The 14,291-nt window shown below is 47.0% G+C and overlaps 1 protein-coding gene across 1 annotated transcript in view; it reads left to right on the top strand.

Moving 5' to 3' along the window:
* The window catches only part of LOC137310165 (rhotekin-like), a 226,226-nt gene that overhangs the window by 58,734 nt on the left and 153,201 nt on the right, over window positions 1-14,291 (top strand). The window contains exon 3 of the mRNA XM_067978137.1: window positions 1,462-1,523. Coding sequence (XP_067834238.1) covers window positions 1,462-1,523 — 62 coding nt within the window. The remainder of the gene's footprint in view (window positions 1-1,461; window positions 1,524-14,291) is intronic.

Genomic DNA, 14,291 nt, shown 5'->3' with positions numbered 1-14,291 from the left:
AAGATATTAAGGGGAACAGATAGGGTTGATAGAGAGAAACTATTTCCACTGGTTGGGGATTCTAGGAGTAGGGGGCACAGTCTAAAAATTAGAGCCAGACCTTTCAGGAGTGAGATTAGAAAACATTGCTACGCACAAAGGGTTGTAGAAGTTTGGAACTCTCTTCCGCAAACGGCAATTGATGCTCGCTCAATTGCTAAATTTAAATCTGAGATAGATAGCTTTTTGGCAACCAAAGGTATTAAGGGATATGGGCCAAAGGCAGGTCTTTGGAGTTAGATCACAGATCAGCCATGATCTTATCAAATGGCGGAGCAGGCACGAGGGGCTGAATGGCCTACTCCTGTTCCTGTGTTCCTATGTTCCTTTCATAAATCCATGTTGACTTTGTCTAATCCCATTGATATTTTCTAAGTGTCCTGTTATCACATCCTTTATAATCGACTGTAGCATTTTCCCTATTACTGATGTTAGGCTAACCAGTCTGTCGTTCCCTGTTTTCTCTCTCCCTCCTTTTTTAAATAGTGGAGTTACATTTGCCACCCTCCAATCTGCAGGAACTGTTCCATAATCTATAGAATTTTGGAAGATGACAACTAATGCATCCACTATTTCCATGGCTACCTCTTTTAGTACTCTGGGATGCAGATTATCAGGTCCTGGGGATTTATCGGCTTTCAGTCCCATTAATTTCTCCAGCACTATTTTTTTTACTAATACTAATTTCCTTTAATTCCTCCTTCTCACTAGTCCCTTGGTTCCCTAGCATTTCTGGGAAGTTATCTGTGTTCTCTCCCATGAAGACAGAACCAAAGTATTTGTTTAATTGCTCTGCCATTTCCTTGTTCCCCATTATAAATTCTCCTGTTTCTGACTGGAAGGGACCTACATTTGTCTTCACTAATCTTTATCTTTTTACATACTTGTAGAAGCTTTTACAGACCACTTTTATGTTCCTTGCTCATTTACTCTCATACTCTATTTTTCCCCTCTTCATCAATCTCTTGGTCCTTTTTTGCTGAATTCTAAACTGTTCCCAATCCTCAGGCTTGCTACTTTTTCTGGCAAATTTATATAACTTCTCTTTATATCGAATACTATCCTTAATTTCTTTTGTTGGCCGCAGTTGGGCTGCTTTTCCTTTTGTGTTTTTGCGTTAGAAAGGAATGTATAATTGTTGCAATTCATGCATTCTTCGACATATATCACTGTTCCTTCATCGTCGCTGGGAGTATATCCTGAAATTCCCTCCTTAAACCCACTGTGGAGCCCCTTCACCACACGGCCTGCAGCGGTTCAAGAAGAAGGCCCACCACCACCTTTTCAAAGCAACCAGGGATGGACAATAAATGCCGGCTTTCTCAGCATTGCTCACATCCCAAGAACACATTTTTAAGAATGTACCAGTTAATGTGGAGGTGGAATTGTCCGTCACTGAGATGGTTGATGGTTTCTTTGCAGAGCCTCGGATGCAGGAATGCTTGAAGATCGTTTGCCATGCAGTGGAACAGTTGCCATAACTGGTAAGAACAGAGTGGAATAATTGGTAAAATTCCCCTGGATTAAGCCCCAGGTTGGCACTGGGTTCAGGGAAGTGCCCAGAGAGACAGGCAAAGCAGGAGGCGGTTATTGGAAAGACGTCAGACCGATCCTGCACAATGGGCGTTGGTAATCTGCTCGAACCCACATTGTTTAATCTGCTCTAACCCACATTGTTTAATCTGCTCGAACCCACATTGTTTAATCTGCTCTAACCCACATTGTTTAATCTGCTCCAACCCACATTGTTTGATCTGCTCGAACCCACATTGTTTAATCTGCTCGAACCCACATTGTTTAATCTGCTCGAACCCACATTGTTTAATCTGCTCTAACCCACATTGTTTGATCTGCTCGAACCCACATTGTTTGATCTGCTCGAACCCACATTGTTTAATCTGCTCGAACCCACATTGTTTAATCTGCTCGAACCCACATTGTTTGATCTGCTCGAACCCACATTGTTTTATCTGCTCTAACCCACATTGTTTAATCTGCTCTAACCCACATTGTTTAATCTGCTCTAACCCACATTGTTTGATCTGCTCGAACCCACATTGTTTAATCTGCTCGAACCCACATTGTTTAATCTGCTCGAACCCACATTGTTTAATCTGCTCGAACCCACATTGTTTAATCTGCTCGAACCCACATTGTTTAATCTGCTCCAACCTACATTGTTTAATCTGCTCGAACCCACATTGTTTGATCTGCTCTAACCCACATTGTTTGATCTGCTCGAACCCACATTGTTTGATCTGCTCGAACCCACATTGTTTTATCTGCTCGAACCCACATTGTTTGATCTGCTCTAACCCACATTGTTTGATCTGCTCTAACCCACATTGTTTAATCTGCTCGAACCCACATTGTTTAATCTGCTCGAGCCCACATTGTTTAATCTGCTCTAACCCACATTGTTTAATCTGCTCTAACCCACATTGTTTAATCTGCTCGAACCCACATTGTTTAATCTGCTCGAACCCACATTGTTTAATCTGCTCTAACCCACATTGTTTAATCTGCTCTAACCCACATTGTTTGATCTGCTCGAACCCACATTGTTTAATCTGCTCGAACCCACATTGTTTAATCTGCTCGAACCCACATTGTTTGATCTGCTCGAGCCCACATTGTTTGATCTGCTCTAATCCACATTGTTTGATCTGCTCCAACCCGCGTTGCTTGATCTGCTCCAACCCGCGTTGCTTGATCTGCTCCAACCCGCGTTGCTTGATCTGCTCCAACCCGCGTTGCTTGATCTGCTCCAACCCGCGTTGCTTGATCTGCTCCAACCCGCGTTGCTTGATCTGCTCCAACCCGCGTTGCTTGATCTGCTCCAACCCGCGTTGCTTGATCTGCTCCAACCCGCGTTGCTTGATCTGCTCCAACCCGCGTTGCTTGATCTGCTCCAACCCGCGTTGCTTGATCTGCTCCAACCCGCGTTGCTTGATCTGCTCCAACCCGCGTTGCTTGATCTGCTCCAACCCGCGTTGCCTGATCTGCTCTCAACCCGCGTTGTTTGATCTGCAGTGGTCACACCGCAGGTAAAGATTACGCAGGCAGAAAGGAAATGGGTGACTGCCAGGCAGAGTAAAAGGACTAGGCAGGTAGAGCAGGAGTCCCCTGGGACCATCTCCCTCTCAAACAGATATACCACTTTGGATACTGTTGGTGGAGATGGCTTATCAGGGGAAAGCAGCAAGAGCCAGGTTCGTGGCACCACGGGTGGTTCTGCTGCAAAGGAGGGGAGGAAGAAGAGTGGCAGGGCTATAGTGATCGGGGATTCAATTGTAAGGGGAACAGATAGGCGTTTCTGCGGCCGTAAACGTGACTCCAGGATGGTATGTTGCCTCCCTGGTGCTCGGGTCAAGGATGTCACGGAGCGGCTGCAGGGCATTCTGGAGGGGGAGGGTGAACAGCCAGTAGTCGTGGTCCATATCGGTACCAACGACATAGGTTAAAAAAAGGGATGAGGTCCTGCAAGGTGAATTTAAGGAGTTAGGAGATAAATTAAAAAGCAGGACCTCAAAGGTAGTGATCTCAGGATTACTCCCAGTGCCACGTGCTAGTGAGTATAGGAACAGGAGAATAGACAGGATGAATGCGTGGCTGCAGGGATGGTGTAGGAGAGAGGGATTGAGATTCCTGGGACATTGGGACCGGTTCTGGGGAAGGTGGGACCTGTACAAGCGGGACGGGTTACACCCGAGCAGGACCGGGACCAATGTCCTCGCGGGGGTGTTTGCTAGTGCTGTTGGGGAAGGTTTAAATTAGAGTGGCAGGGGGATGGGAACCTGAGCGGGGAGTCAGAAGGGAATAAAGTTGAGAGCAGCAAGAGGGGGGAAGACCCAGGGGAAATCTACAATACAAATAGTACAAACAGTTGTTCAAGGACAAGTGAAAGGGAAAAGCGTAGAGCAGCAGAAAGAAAGTGTACTTTAGACACTACAGATAAAGTGAAAACTGGAAGGCATAAGGCGATTAACCCAGCATCAAAGCTGAAGGTCAGGCTAGGGTGTGTGGCCCAACTAAGAGTTCTATATACAAATGCACGGAGTATAAGGAATAAATTTAATTAACGACAGGTTCAATTTCAAATTGGAGGGTATGACATGATAGCTATTACTGAGACATGGCTGCAGGATGGTCAGGATTGGGAACTAAATATACCAGGTTATAAGGTCTACAGGAGAGATAGGGAAAAAGGGAGAGGGGGAGGAGTAGCCTTAATGATTAGAGATGAAATCACTTCAATGATAAAGGGGGATATAACGAGAGGTAAGCAGCCAACAGAGACCTTATGGGTTGAATTAAGAAATAGGAAAGGATCTAAGACTATAGTGGGAGTTGTATATAGGAGCCCTGGCAGCAGCTCTGAAGTGCTAGATTGTATACATGCAGAGATTAGATAAGCGTGTAAGAAAGGCATAGTGGTCTTAATGGGGGACTTTAACCTTCACATAAATTGGGAAAAGCATTGGAACATCAGAACAGGAGTCGGCCATTCAGCCCCTTGTGCCTGCTCCACTATTTGATAAGATCATGGCTGATCTGTGATCTAACTCCATATACGTGCCTTTGGCCCATATCCCTTAATACCTTTGGTTGCCAAAAAGCTATCTATCTCAGATTTAAAATTTAGCAATTGAGCTAGTATCAATTGCCGTTTGTGGAAGAGAGTTCCAAACTTCTACAACCCTTTGTGTGTAGAAATGTTTTCTAATCTCAATCCTGAAAGGTCTGGTTCTAATTTTTAGACTGTGCCCCCTACTCCTAGAATCCCCAACCAGCGGAAATAGTTTCTCTCTATCCACCCTATCTGTTCCCCTTAATATCTTATAAACTTCGATCACGTCATCTTTGAAACTGTAGAGAATACAACCCCAATTTGTGTAATCTCTCATAAGAACATAAGAAATAGGAGCAGGAGTAGGCCAATCGGCCCCTCGAGCCTGCTCCGCCATTCAATAAGATCATGGCTGATCTGATCCTAACCTCAAATCTAAATTCATGTCCAATTTCCTGCCCGCTCCCCGTAACCCCTAATTCCCTTTACTTCTCGGAAACTGTCTATTTCTGTTTTAAATTTATTTAATGATGTAGCTTCCACAGCTTCCTGGGGCAGCAAATTCCACAGACCTACCACCCTCTGAGTGAAGAAGTTTCTCCTCATCTCAGTTTTCAAAGAGCAGCCCCTTATTCTAAGATTATGCCCCCTAGTTCTAGTTTCACCCATCCTTGGGAACATCCTTACCGCATCCACCCGATCAAGCCCCTTCACAATCTTATATGTTTCAATAAGATCGCCTCTCATTCTTCTGAACTCCAATGAGTAGAGTCCCAATCTACTCAACCTCTCCTCATATGTCCACCCCCTCATCCCCGGGATTAACCGAGTGAACCTTCTTTGTACTGCCTCGAGAGCAAGTATGTCTTTTCTTAAGTATGGAGACCAAAACTGTATGCAGTATTCCAGGTGCGGTCTCACCAATACCTTATATAACTGCAGCAATACATCCCTGTTTTTATATTCTATCCCCCTAGCAATAAAAACCAACATTCCGTTGGCCTTCTTGATCACCTGCTGCACCTGCAAACTAACTTTTTGATTTTCTTGCACTAGGACCCCCAGATCCCTTTGTACTGCATTACTTTCCAGTTGCTCGCCATTAAGATAATGACTTGCTCTCCGATTTTTCCTGCCAAAGTGCATAACCTCACATTTTCCAATATTGTATTGCATCTGCCAAATCTCCGCCCACTCACCCAGCCTGTCTATATCCCTGTGTAGGTTTTTTATGTCCTCCTCACTCTCTACTTTCCCTCCCATTAAAGAAACATTTAATGTGGGTCATAACTTAACCCTTGAAGTCCGGGTATCATTCTCGTAAACCTACGCTGCACTCTCTCCAAGGCCAATATGTCCTTCCGAAGGTGCGGTGCCCAGAACTGCTCACAGTACTCCAGGTGCGGTCTAACCAGGGTTTTGTATAGCTGCAGCATAACTTCTGCCTCCTTGTACTCCAGTCCTCTCGATATAAAGGCCAGCATTCCATTAGCCTTCTTGATTATTTTCTGCACCTGTTCATGGCATTTCAATGATCTATGTACCTGAACCCCGAAGTCCCTTTGGACATCCACTGTTTTTAACTTTTTACCATTTAGAAAGTACCCTGTTCTATCCTTTTTTGATCCAAAGTTGATGACCTCACATTTGTCTACATTGAGTCATAGAGTCATAGAGTTATACAGCACGGATAGAGGCCCTTCGGCCCATCGTGTCCGCGCCGGCCATCAGCCCTGTCTACTCTAATCCCATATTCCAGCATTTGGTCCGTAGCCTTGTATGCTATGGCATTTCAAGTGCTCATCCAAATGCTTCTTGAATGTTGTGAGGGTTCCTGCCTCTTCAATATTCCGGGGTACAGAATCTTCAGGCGAGACAGAGGGGGAGGTATAAGAGGAGGGGGGGTCGCAATATTAATTAAAGAATCAATTACTGCCATAAGGAGGGATGATATATTAGCAGGTTCCTCTAATGAGGCCATATGGGTGGAGCTTAAAAACAAAAAGGGGGCAAGCACTTTGATGGGAGTGTACGATAGGCCCCCAAACAGTCAGGGGGAGATAGAGGAACAGATATGTAGGCAAATCTCAGAAAATTGTGCAAATAATAGGGTAATAATAGTGGGGGATTTCAACTTCCCCAATATTAACTGGGATACTCAGAGTGTAAAAGGCTTAGAGGGTACAAAATTCTTAACGTGCATCCAGGAGAGCTTTTTGAGCCAGCATGTAGAAAGTCCGACAAGAGAGGGGGCGGTACTGGACCTAATTCTAGGGAATGTGGCCGGCCAAGTGGAAGAAGTGCTAGTAGGTGAGCACTTTGGTGACAGTGACCATAATTCGGTGAGATTTAAGGTGGTCATGGAAAAGGACAGGGAAGGGCCGGAAATAAAGGTTCTAAATTGGGGGAAGGCCGATTTTAATAGGATAAGGCAGGATCTGGCCAAAATGGACTGGGATCAGCTGCTTGTAGGAAAATCCGCATCGGAGCAATGGGAGTCTTTCAGAAGGGAGATTGAGACCATACAATGGCAACATGTTCCCGTAAAGGTCAAGGGTGGTTCCAAGAACTCCAGGGAACCTTGGATGTCAGGGGATATACGAGAATGGATTAGGAAAAAAAGGAGGGCTTTTGGCAGATACAAAAGGCTAAAGACGGAGGAAGCCCGAGAGGAGTACAAAAAGTGCAGGGGGATACTTAAAAAAGAAATTAGGAGATCAAGGAGGGGCCATGAAATAACACTGGCGAGCAAAATAAAGGAAAATCCTAAGATGTTTTATAAGTGTATTAAGGGTAAGAGGATGACTAGGGAAAAAATAGGGCCCATGTGGGACAAAAATGGCAATCTGTGTGTGGAGCCGGCAGATGTAGGAGGGGTTCCAAATGAATTTTTTGCATCTGTTTTCACTATGGAGAAGGACGATGTAGACATAGAAATACGGCAGGGGGACTGTGATATACTCGAACATATTAACATCGAGCGGGAGGAGGTATTGGCGGTTTTAGCAGGCCTAAAAATGGATAAATCCCCAGGCCCGGACGAAATGTATCCCAGGCTACTGTGTGAGGCAAAGGAGGAGATTGCGGGGGCTCTGACACATATATTCAGAACCTCTCTGGCCACAGGGGATGTGCCAGAGGACTGGAGAACCGCTAATGTAGTACCATTATTCAAGAAGGGGTGTAGGGAAAAACCGGGGAACTACAGGCCAGTGAGCCTAACATCAGTGGTAGGAAAATTATTGGAAAAAATTCTGAAGGACAAAATTAGTCTCCACTTGGAGAAGCAAGGATTAATCAGGGATAGTCAACATGGCTTTGTCACGGGAAGATCATGTCTGACTAATTTGATTGAATTTTTTGAGGGGGTGACTAGGCGTGTGGATGAGGGTAACGCAGTGGATGTGGTATACATGGATTTCAGTAAGGCCTTCGATAAAGTCCCGCACAGGAGACTGGTCAAGAAGGTACGAGCCCATGGAATCCAGGGTGCCTTGGCACTTTGGATACAAAACTGGCTTAGTGGCAGAAGGCAGAGGGTGATGGTCGAAGGTTGTTTTTGTGACTGGAAGCCTGTGGCCAGTGGGGTACCACAGGGATCGGTGCTGGGTCCCTTGCTGTTTGTGGTCTACATTAATGACTTGGATATGAATGTAAAAGGTATGATCAGTAAGTTCGCTGATGATACAAAAATTGGTAGGGTGGTAAATAGCGAGGAGGATAGCCTCAGTCTGCAGGACGATATAGATGGGTTGGTCAGATGGGCGGAACAGTGGCAAATGGAATTTAACCCGGAAAAGTGCGAGGTGATGCACTTTGGAGGGACTAACAAGGCAAGGGAATACACAATGAATGGGAGGACCCTAGGCAAGACAGAGGGTCAGAGGGCTCTTGGTGTGCAAGTTCACAGATCCCTGAAGGCGGCGGAACAGGTAAATAAGGTGGTAAAGAAGGCATATGGGATACTTGCCTTTATTAGCCGAGGCATAGAATATAAGAGCAAGGAGGTTATGATGGAACTGTATAAAACACTGGTTAGGCCACAGCTGGAGTACTGTGTGCAGTTCTGGTCGCCACACTACAGGAAGGATGTGATCGCTTTGGAGAGGGTGCAGAGGAGATTCACCAGGATGTTACCAGGGCTGGAGCGCTTCAGCTATGAAGAGAGACTGGGAAGATTGGGTTTGTTTTCCTTGGAGCAGAGGAGGCTGAGGGGGGACATGATTGAGGTGTACAAAATTATGAGGGGCACAGATAGGATGGATACTAAGGAGCTTTTTCCCTTCGTTGAGGGTACTATAACAAGGGGACATAGATTCAAGGTAAAAGGCGGGAGGTTTAGAGGGGATTTGAGAAAGAACTTTTTCACCCAGAGGGTGGTTGGAGTCTGGAACTCACTGCCTGAAAGGGTTGTGGAGGCAGGAACCCTCACAACATTCAAGAAGCATTTGGATGAGCACTTGAAATGCCATAGCATACAAGGCTACGGACCAAATGCTGGAATATGGGATTAGATTAGACAGGGCTGATGGCCGGCGCGGACACGATGGGCCGAAGGGCCTCTATCCGTGCTGTATGACTCTTTGACTCTATGACTCTATAATTCCCCGGTTTTCCTCTGCTTTCTTAAAAAGCGGAGTGACGTGTGCAATTTTCCAATCCAAGGGACAGTTCCTGAATCTCGAGAACTTTGAAAGATTTTAGTTCGGGCATCTGCAATGTGCTCACCTACTTCCTTTAAAACCCTGGGATGGAAACCATCTGGTCCTGGGGATTTGTCACTCTTTGGTGCTATTATTTTCTTCATTACTGTTGCTTTACTTATGTTAATTTTATTGAGTCCCTGTCCCCGATTCAATATTAGTTTTCTTGGGATTTCCGGCATGCTATCCTCTTTTTCTACTGTAAATACTGATGCAAATAATTGTTCAACATGTCCGCCATTTCCCCATTGTCATTGACAATATCCCCACTTTCAATTTTTCAGGGGCCAACACTGCTCCTGACCACCCTCTTTTTCCTAATGTAACTATAAAAGTTCTTCGTATTGGTTTTGATATCCCTTGCAAATTTCTTTTCATACTCTCTTTTTGTAGCTCTTACTGTCTGTTTTGTGACCCTTTGTTGATCTTTGTATCTTTCCCATTCGCCAGGATCTGTGCCATTTTTTGCCTTTTTGTATGCCCTTTCCTTATGTCTTATACTCTCCCTTACCTCTTTAGTTGTCCATGGCTGTTTTTTTGGCAAGTAGAGTTCTTGCCCCTCAGGGGTATAAACCGATTCTGTATCACGTTCAATGTTTCTTTAAACATTTCCCACTGATCATCAGTCGTTTTACCCATTAACAGATTTGCCCAGTTTACTGTGGACAGTCTCTGTCTCATCCCATTGAAGTCGGCCTTACCCAAGTCTAGAATCTTAGAAGCTAATCGCCACGACATCGAATTCCCATGTGACTATTTGTGCTGGCAGCTCACCAACCTTGTTTCCCACAATTTGTGCGTTTACAGACATGCATTGTGAACCATTCTTAGACTTTCTTGTACTCTCTTTTAGTCTGGTCCTACCTAAAGCTGAACTATTACTTGCTCTAGTGCTATCTTTCTCCCCCGATCTTCTGTGTCCCTTGTTTCTCCTTTCCAATGCAACATCCTGGTGCCCATCCCCCTGCCAAATTTGTTTAAACCCCCCCCCCCACAGCACTCGCGAACCTCCCCTCGAGGACATTGTTCCCAGCTCCATTGAGGTCCCACCTTCTCCAGAATTGGGCCCAATGCCCCAGAGATCTGAAGCCCTCCCTCCTGCATCATCACCGGAGAAGTAAGCATAGGGGAACATCTGGGCAATAGCGATCATAACATAACAAGGTTTAAAATAATGATTGAGAAAGCCATAAGTGAGACAAAGACCAAAGTAATAGATTGGAGAAAAGGGGATGTGACTGGAACTAGAGAAGGTAACTAGAAAACAATTTTGACAGATAAAGGCATCGAACAGCAGTGGGAAATATTTAAAACGGTGATCAATAGAGTTCAGGAGAAATATATTCCTCTAAAAAGCAAGAACAAACCATCCAATAATAAAACAGCATGGATGAATAAAGAGATACGGGTAGAATTGAAACTAGAGAAAAGGCATAAACTAAGCACAGAGACAATAAAGGAGAGGATGAGAAAGGAGAATCTGAAGAGCATAGGAAATAAGTCAAAAAAACAATTCGGAAAACAAAGAGGAACTGCGAAATTTAATTATCAAGGAATATAAAACAAAATAGTGAAGTTTTCGACAAACACATAAATAATAAAAAAACAAATCAGCATAGGGATGGGGCCACTAGGGGATGCACAGGATAAACTCACAAGTAATGACAGCGAAATGGCAGAAATATTAAAAATTGACTTTGCCTCAGTATTTACCAGGGAGAATAACATGGTGGACAGGACATTGGAAGAAGGGATTAAAAATGATGTAAAGACATTTGAGATAGAAAGGAGGGAGATAATTGAGTAGAATGGGCCTATATTCTCTGAAGTTCAGAAGAATGAGAGGTGATCTCATTGAAACATATAAGATTCTGAGGGGGTTTGACAGGGTCGATGCTGAGAGGCTGTTTCCCCAGGCTGGAGAGTCTAGAACTAGGAGGCATAGCCTCAGGATAAGGGGTCGGCCATTTAAGCTGGAGATGAGGAGGAATTTCTTCACTCAGAGGGTTGTGAATCTTTGGAATTCTCTACCCCAGAGGGCTGTGGATGCTCAGTCGTTGAGTATATTCAAAGCTGAGATCGATAGATTTTTGGACTCTGGGGGAATCAAGGGATATGGGGATAGGGCGGGAAAGTGGAGTTGAGGTCGAAGATCAGCCATGATCTGATTGAACAGTGGAGCAGGCTCGAGGGGCCGAATGGCCCACTCCTCCTATTTCTTATGTTCTTATAAACTAATCAAACTTGGAGAGGATAAAACCCCTGGTCCAGATGGATTGCATCTGTGCATATTAGAAGAAGTTGGAGAAGGAATAGCAGAGGCACTATTCCATATATATAAAAATTAAAGCGAGATAAACAAGAGGGAGAAAGGAATAGAAGGATATGGTGATAGGGTGAGATGAAGTAGGGAGGGAGGAGGCTTGTGTGGAGCATAAACACTGACATAGACCAGTTGGGCCGAATGGCCTGTTTCTGTGCTGTACATTCTATGCAAAATTGGACCCCGAGCCACACAGGGAGATATTAGGACAGGTGACCAAAAGCTTGGTCAAAGAGGGAGGTTTTCAGGAGCGTCTGAAAGGAGGAGAGAGAGAGAGGTGGAGAGGTTTTGGGAGGGAATTCCAGAGCTTGGGGCCTTGGCAGCTGAAGGCACGGCCGCCAATGGTGAAGCGATGAAAATCGGGGATGCGCAAGAGGCCAGAATGGGAGGAGTGCAGAGATCTCAGAGGGATGTCAGGCTGGACTCTTCTGTTTAACCCATTCTAATACCCCACTCTTCACTCAGAAATTAATGGTGGGAAATATGGAGATGGCAAAAATGCTGAACAAATATTTTGTTTCAGTCTTTACGGTCGAGGACACTAAGAATATCCCAAAACTGGACAAACAGGGGGCTCTACGGGGGGAGGGAGGAGCTAAATACGATTAAAATCACTAAGGAATTGGTACTCAGTAAAATTAATGGGACTCAAGGCAGATAAATCCCCTGGACCCAATGGCTTACATCCTAGGGTCTTGAGGGAAGTGGCAGTCGGGATTGTGGATGCTTTGGTAATAATTTTCCAAAATTCTCTGGACTCGGCAAAGGTCCCAGCAGATTGGAAAACTGCTAATGTAACACCCTTATTTATAAAGGGTAGTAGGCAGAAGGCTGGAAATTACAGACCAGTTAGCCTAACATCTGTGGTGGGTAAAATTTTGGAGTCTATTATTAAGGAGACAGTAGCAGAACATTTGGATAAACATAATTTAATAGGACAAAGTCAGCATGGCTTTATGAAGGGGAAGTCATGTCTGACAAATTTGCTTGAGTTCTTTGAGGACATAACGTACAGAGTGGATAAAGGGGAACCAGTGGACGTAGTGTATTTAGACTTCCAGAAGGCATTCGACAAGGTGCCACATAAAAGATTATTGCTCAAGATAAAGAATCACGGGATTGGGGGTAATATTCTGGCATGGGTGGAGGATTGGTTATCGAACAGGAAGCAGAGAGTTGGGATAAATGGTTCATTCTCGGACTGGCAACCAGTAGCCAGTGGTGTTCCGCAGGGGTCGGTGCTGGGTCCCGAACTCTTTACAATCTATATTAACGATTTGGAGGAGGGGACCGAGTGTAACATATCAAAATTTGCAGATGATACAAAGATGGGAGGAAAGTAGAGAGTGAGGAGGACATAAAAAACCTACAGGGGGATATAGACAGGCTGGGTGAGTGGGCGGAGATTTGGCAGATGCAATATAATATTGGAAAATGTGAGGTTATGCACTTTGGCAGGAAAAATCCTGACGTCATTTCGATCTCGGTCTCAGCTCCCTCCGATCCGCTCCTCTCAGCTGTTCCAATAACCCCCTCGTCGCTCCACTCGGGTCCCCCCCCACCGTCGGGCCACCCGGGTCCCCCCCCCCTCGTCGCTCCACTCGGGTCCCCCCCCTCGTCGCTCCACTCGGGTCCCCCCCCACCGTCGGGCCACCCGGGTCCCCCCCCCCCTCGTCGCTCCACTCGGGTCCCCCCCCTCGTCGCTCCACTCGGGTCCCCCCCCACCGTCGGGCCACCCGGGTCCCCCCCCCCCTCGTCGCTCCACTCGGGTCCCCCCCCTCGTCGCTCCACTCGGGTCCCCCCCCTCGTCGCTCCACTCGGGTCCCCCCCCTCGTCGCTCCACTCGGGTCCCCCCCCACCGTCGGGCCACTCGGGTCCCCCCCCACCGTCGGGCCACTCGGGTCCCCCCCCTCGTCGCTCCACTCGGGTCCCCCCCCTCGTCGCTCCACTCGGGTCCCCCCCCTCGTCGCTCCACTCGGGTCCCCCCCCTCGTCGCTCCACTCGGGTCCCCCCCCTCGTCGCTCCACTCGGGTCCCCCCCCACCGTCGGGCCACTCGGGTCCCCCCCCACCGTCGGGCCACTTGGGTCCCCCCCCACCGTCGGGCCACCCGGGTCCCCCCCCACCGTCGGGCCACCCGGGTCCCCCCCCACCGTCGGGCCACCCGGGTCCCCCCCCACCGTCGCTCCACTCGGGTCCCCCCCCACCGTCGGGCCACCCGGGTCCCCCCCCACCGTCGGGCCACCCGGGTCCCCCCCACCGTCGCTCCACTCGGGTCCCCCCCCACCGTCGGGCCACCCGGGTCCCCCCCCACCGTCGGGCCACCCGGGTCCCCCCCCACCGTCGGGCCACCCGGGTCCCCCCCCACCGTCGGGCCACCCGGGTCCCCCCCCACCGTCGGGCCACTCGGGTCCCCCCCACCGTCGCTCCACGCCGGTACCATATAGGTAACTATGATCCAGTCAGTTTAGCCTCGGTGGTGGGGATACTTTTAGAAACGATAATTCGGGACTGAATTAGCCTGGACAAGTGTGGATTGATTAGGGAAAGCAAGCATGGATTTGTTAAAGGCAAATCATGTCTAACTAACTTGATTGAGTTTTTTGATAAGGTAACAGAGAGGGTAGATAAGAACATAAGAAATAGGAGCAGGAGTAG

Source organism: Heptranchias perlo, chromosome 1, assembly GCF_035084215.1.
Source record: "Heptranchias perlo isolate sHepPer1 chromosome 1, sHepPer1.hap1, whole genome shotgun sequence".
Taxonomy (NCBI): domain Eukaryota; kingdom Metazoa; phylum Chordata; class Chondrichthyes; order Hexanchiformes; family Hexanchidae; genus Heptranchias; species Heptranchias perlo.
This window is presented reverse-complemented; position numbering and strand designations above follow the sequence as displayed.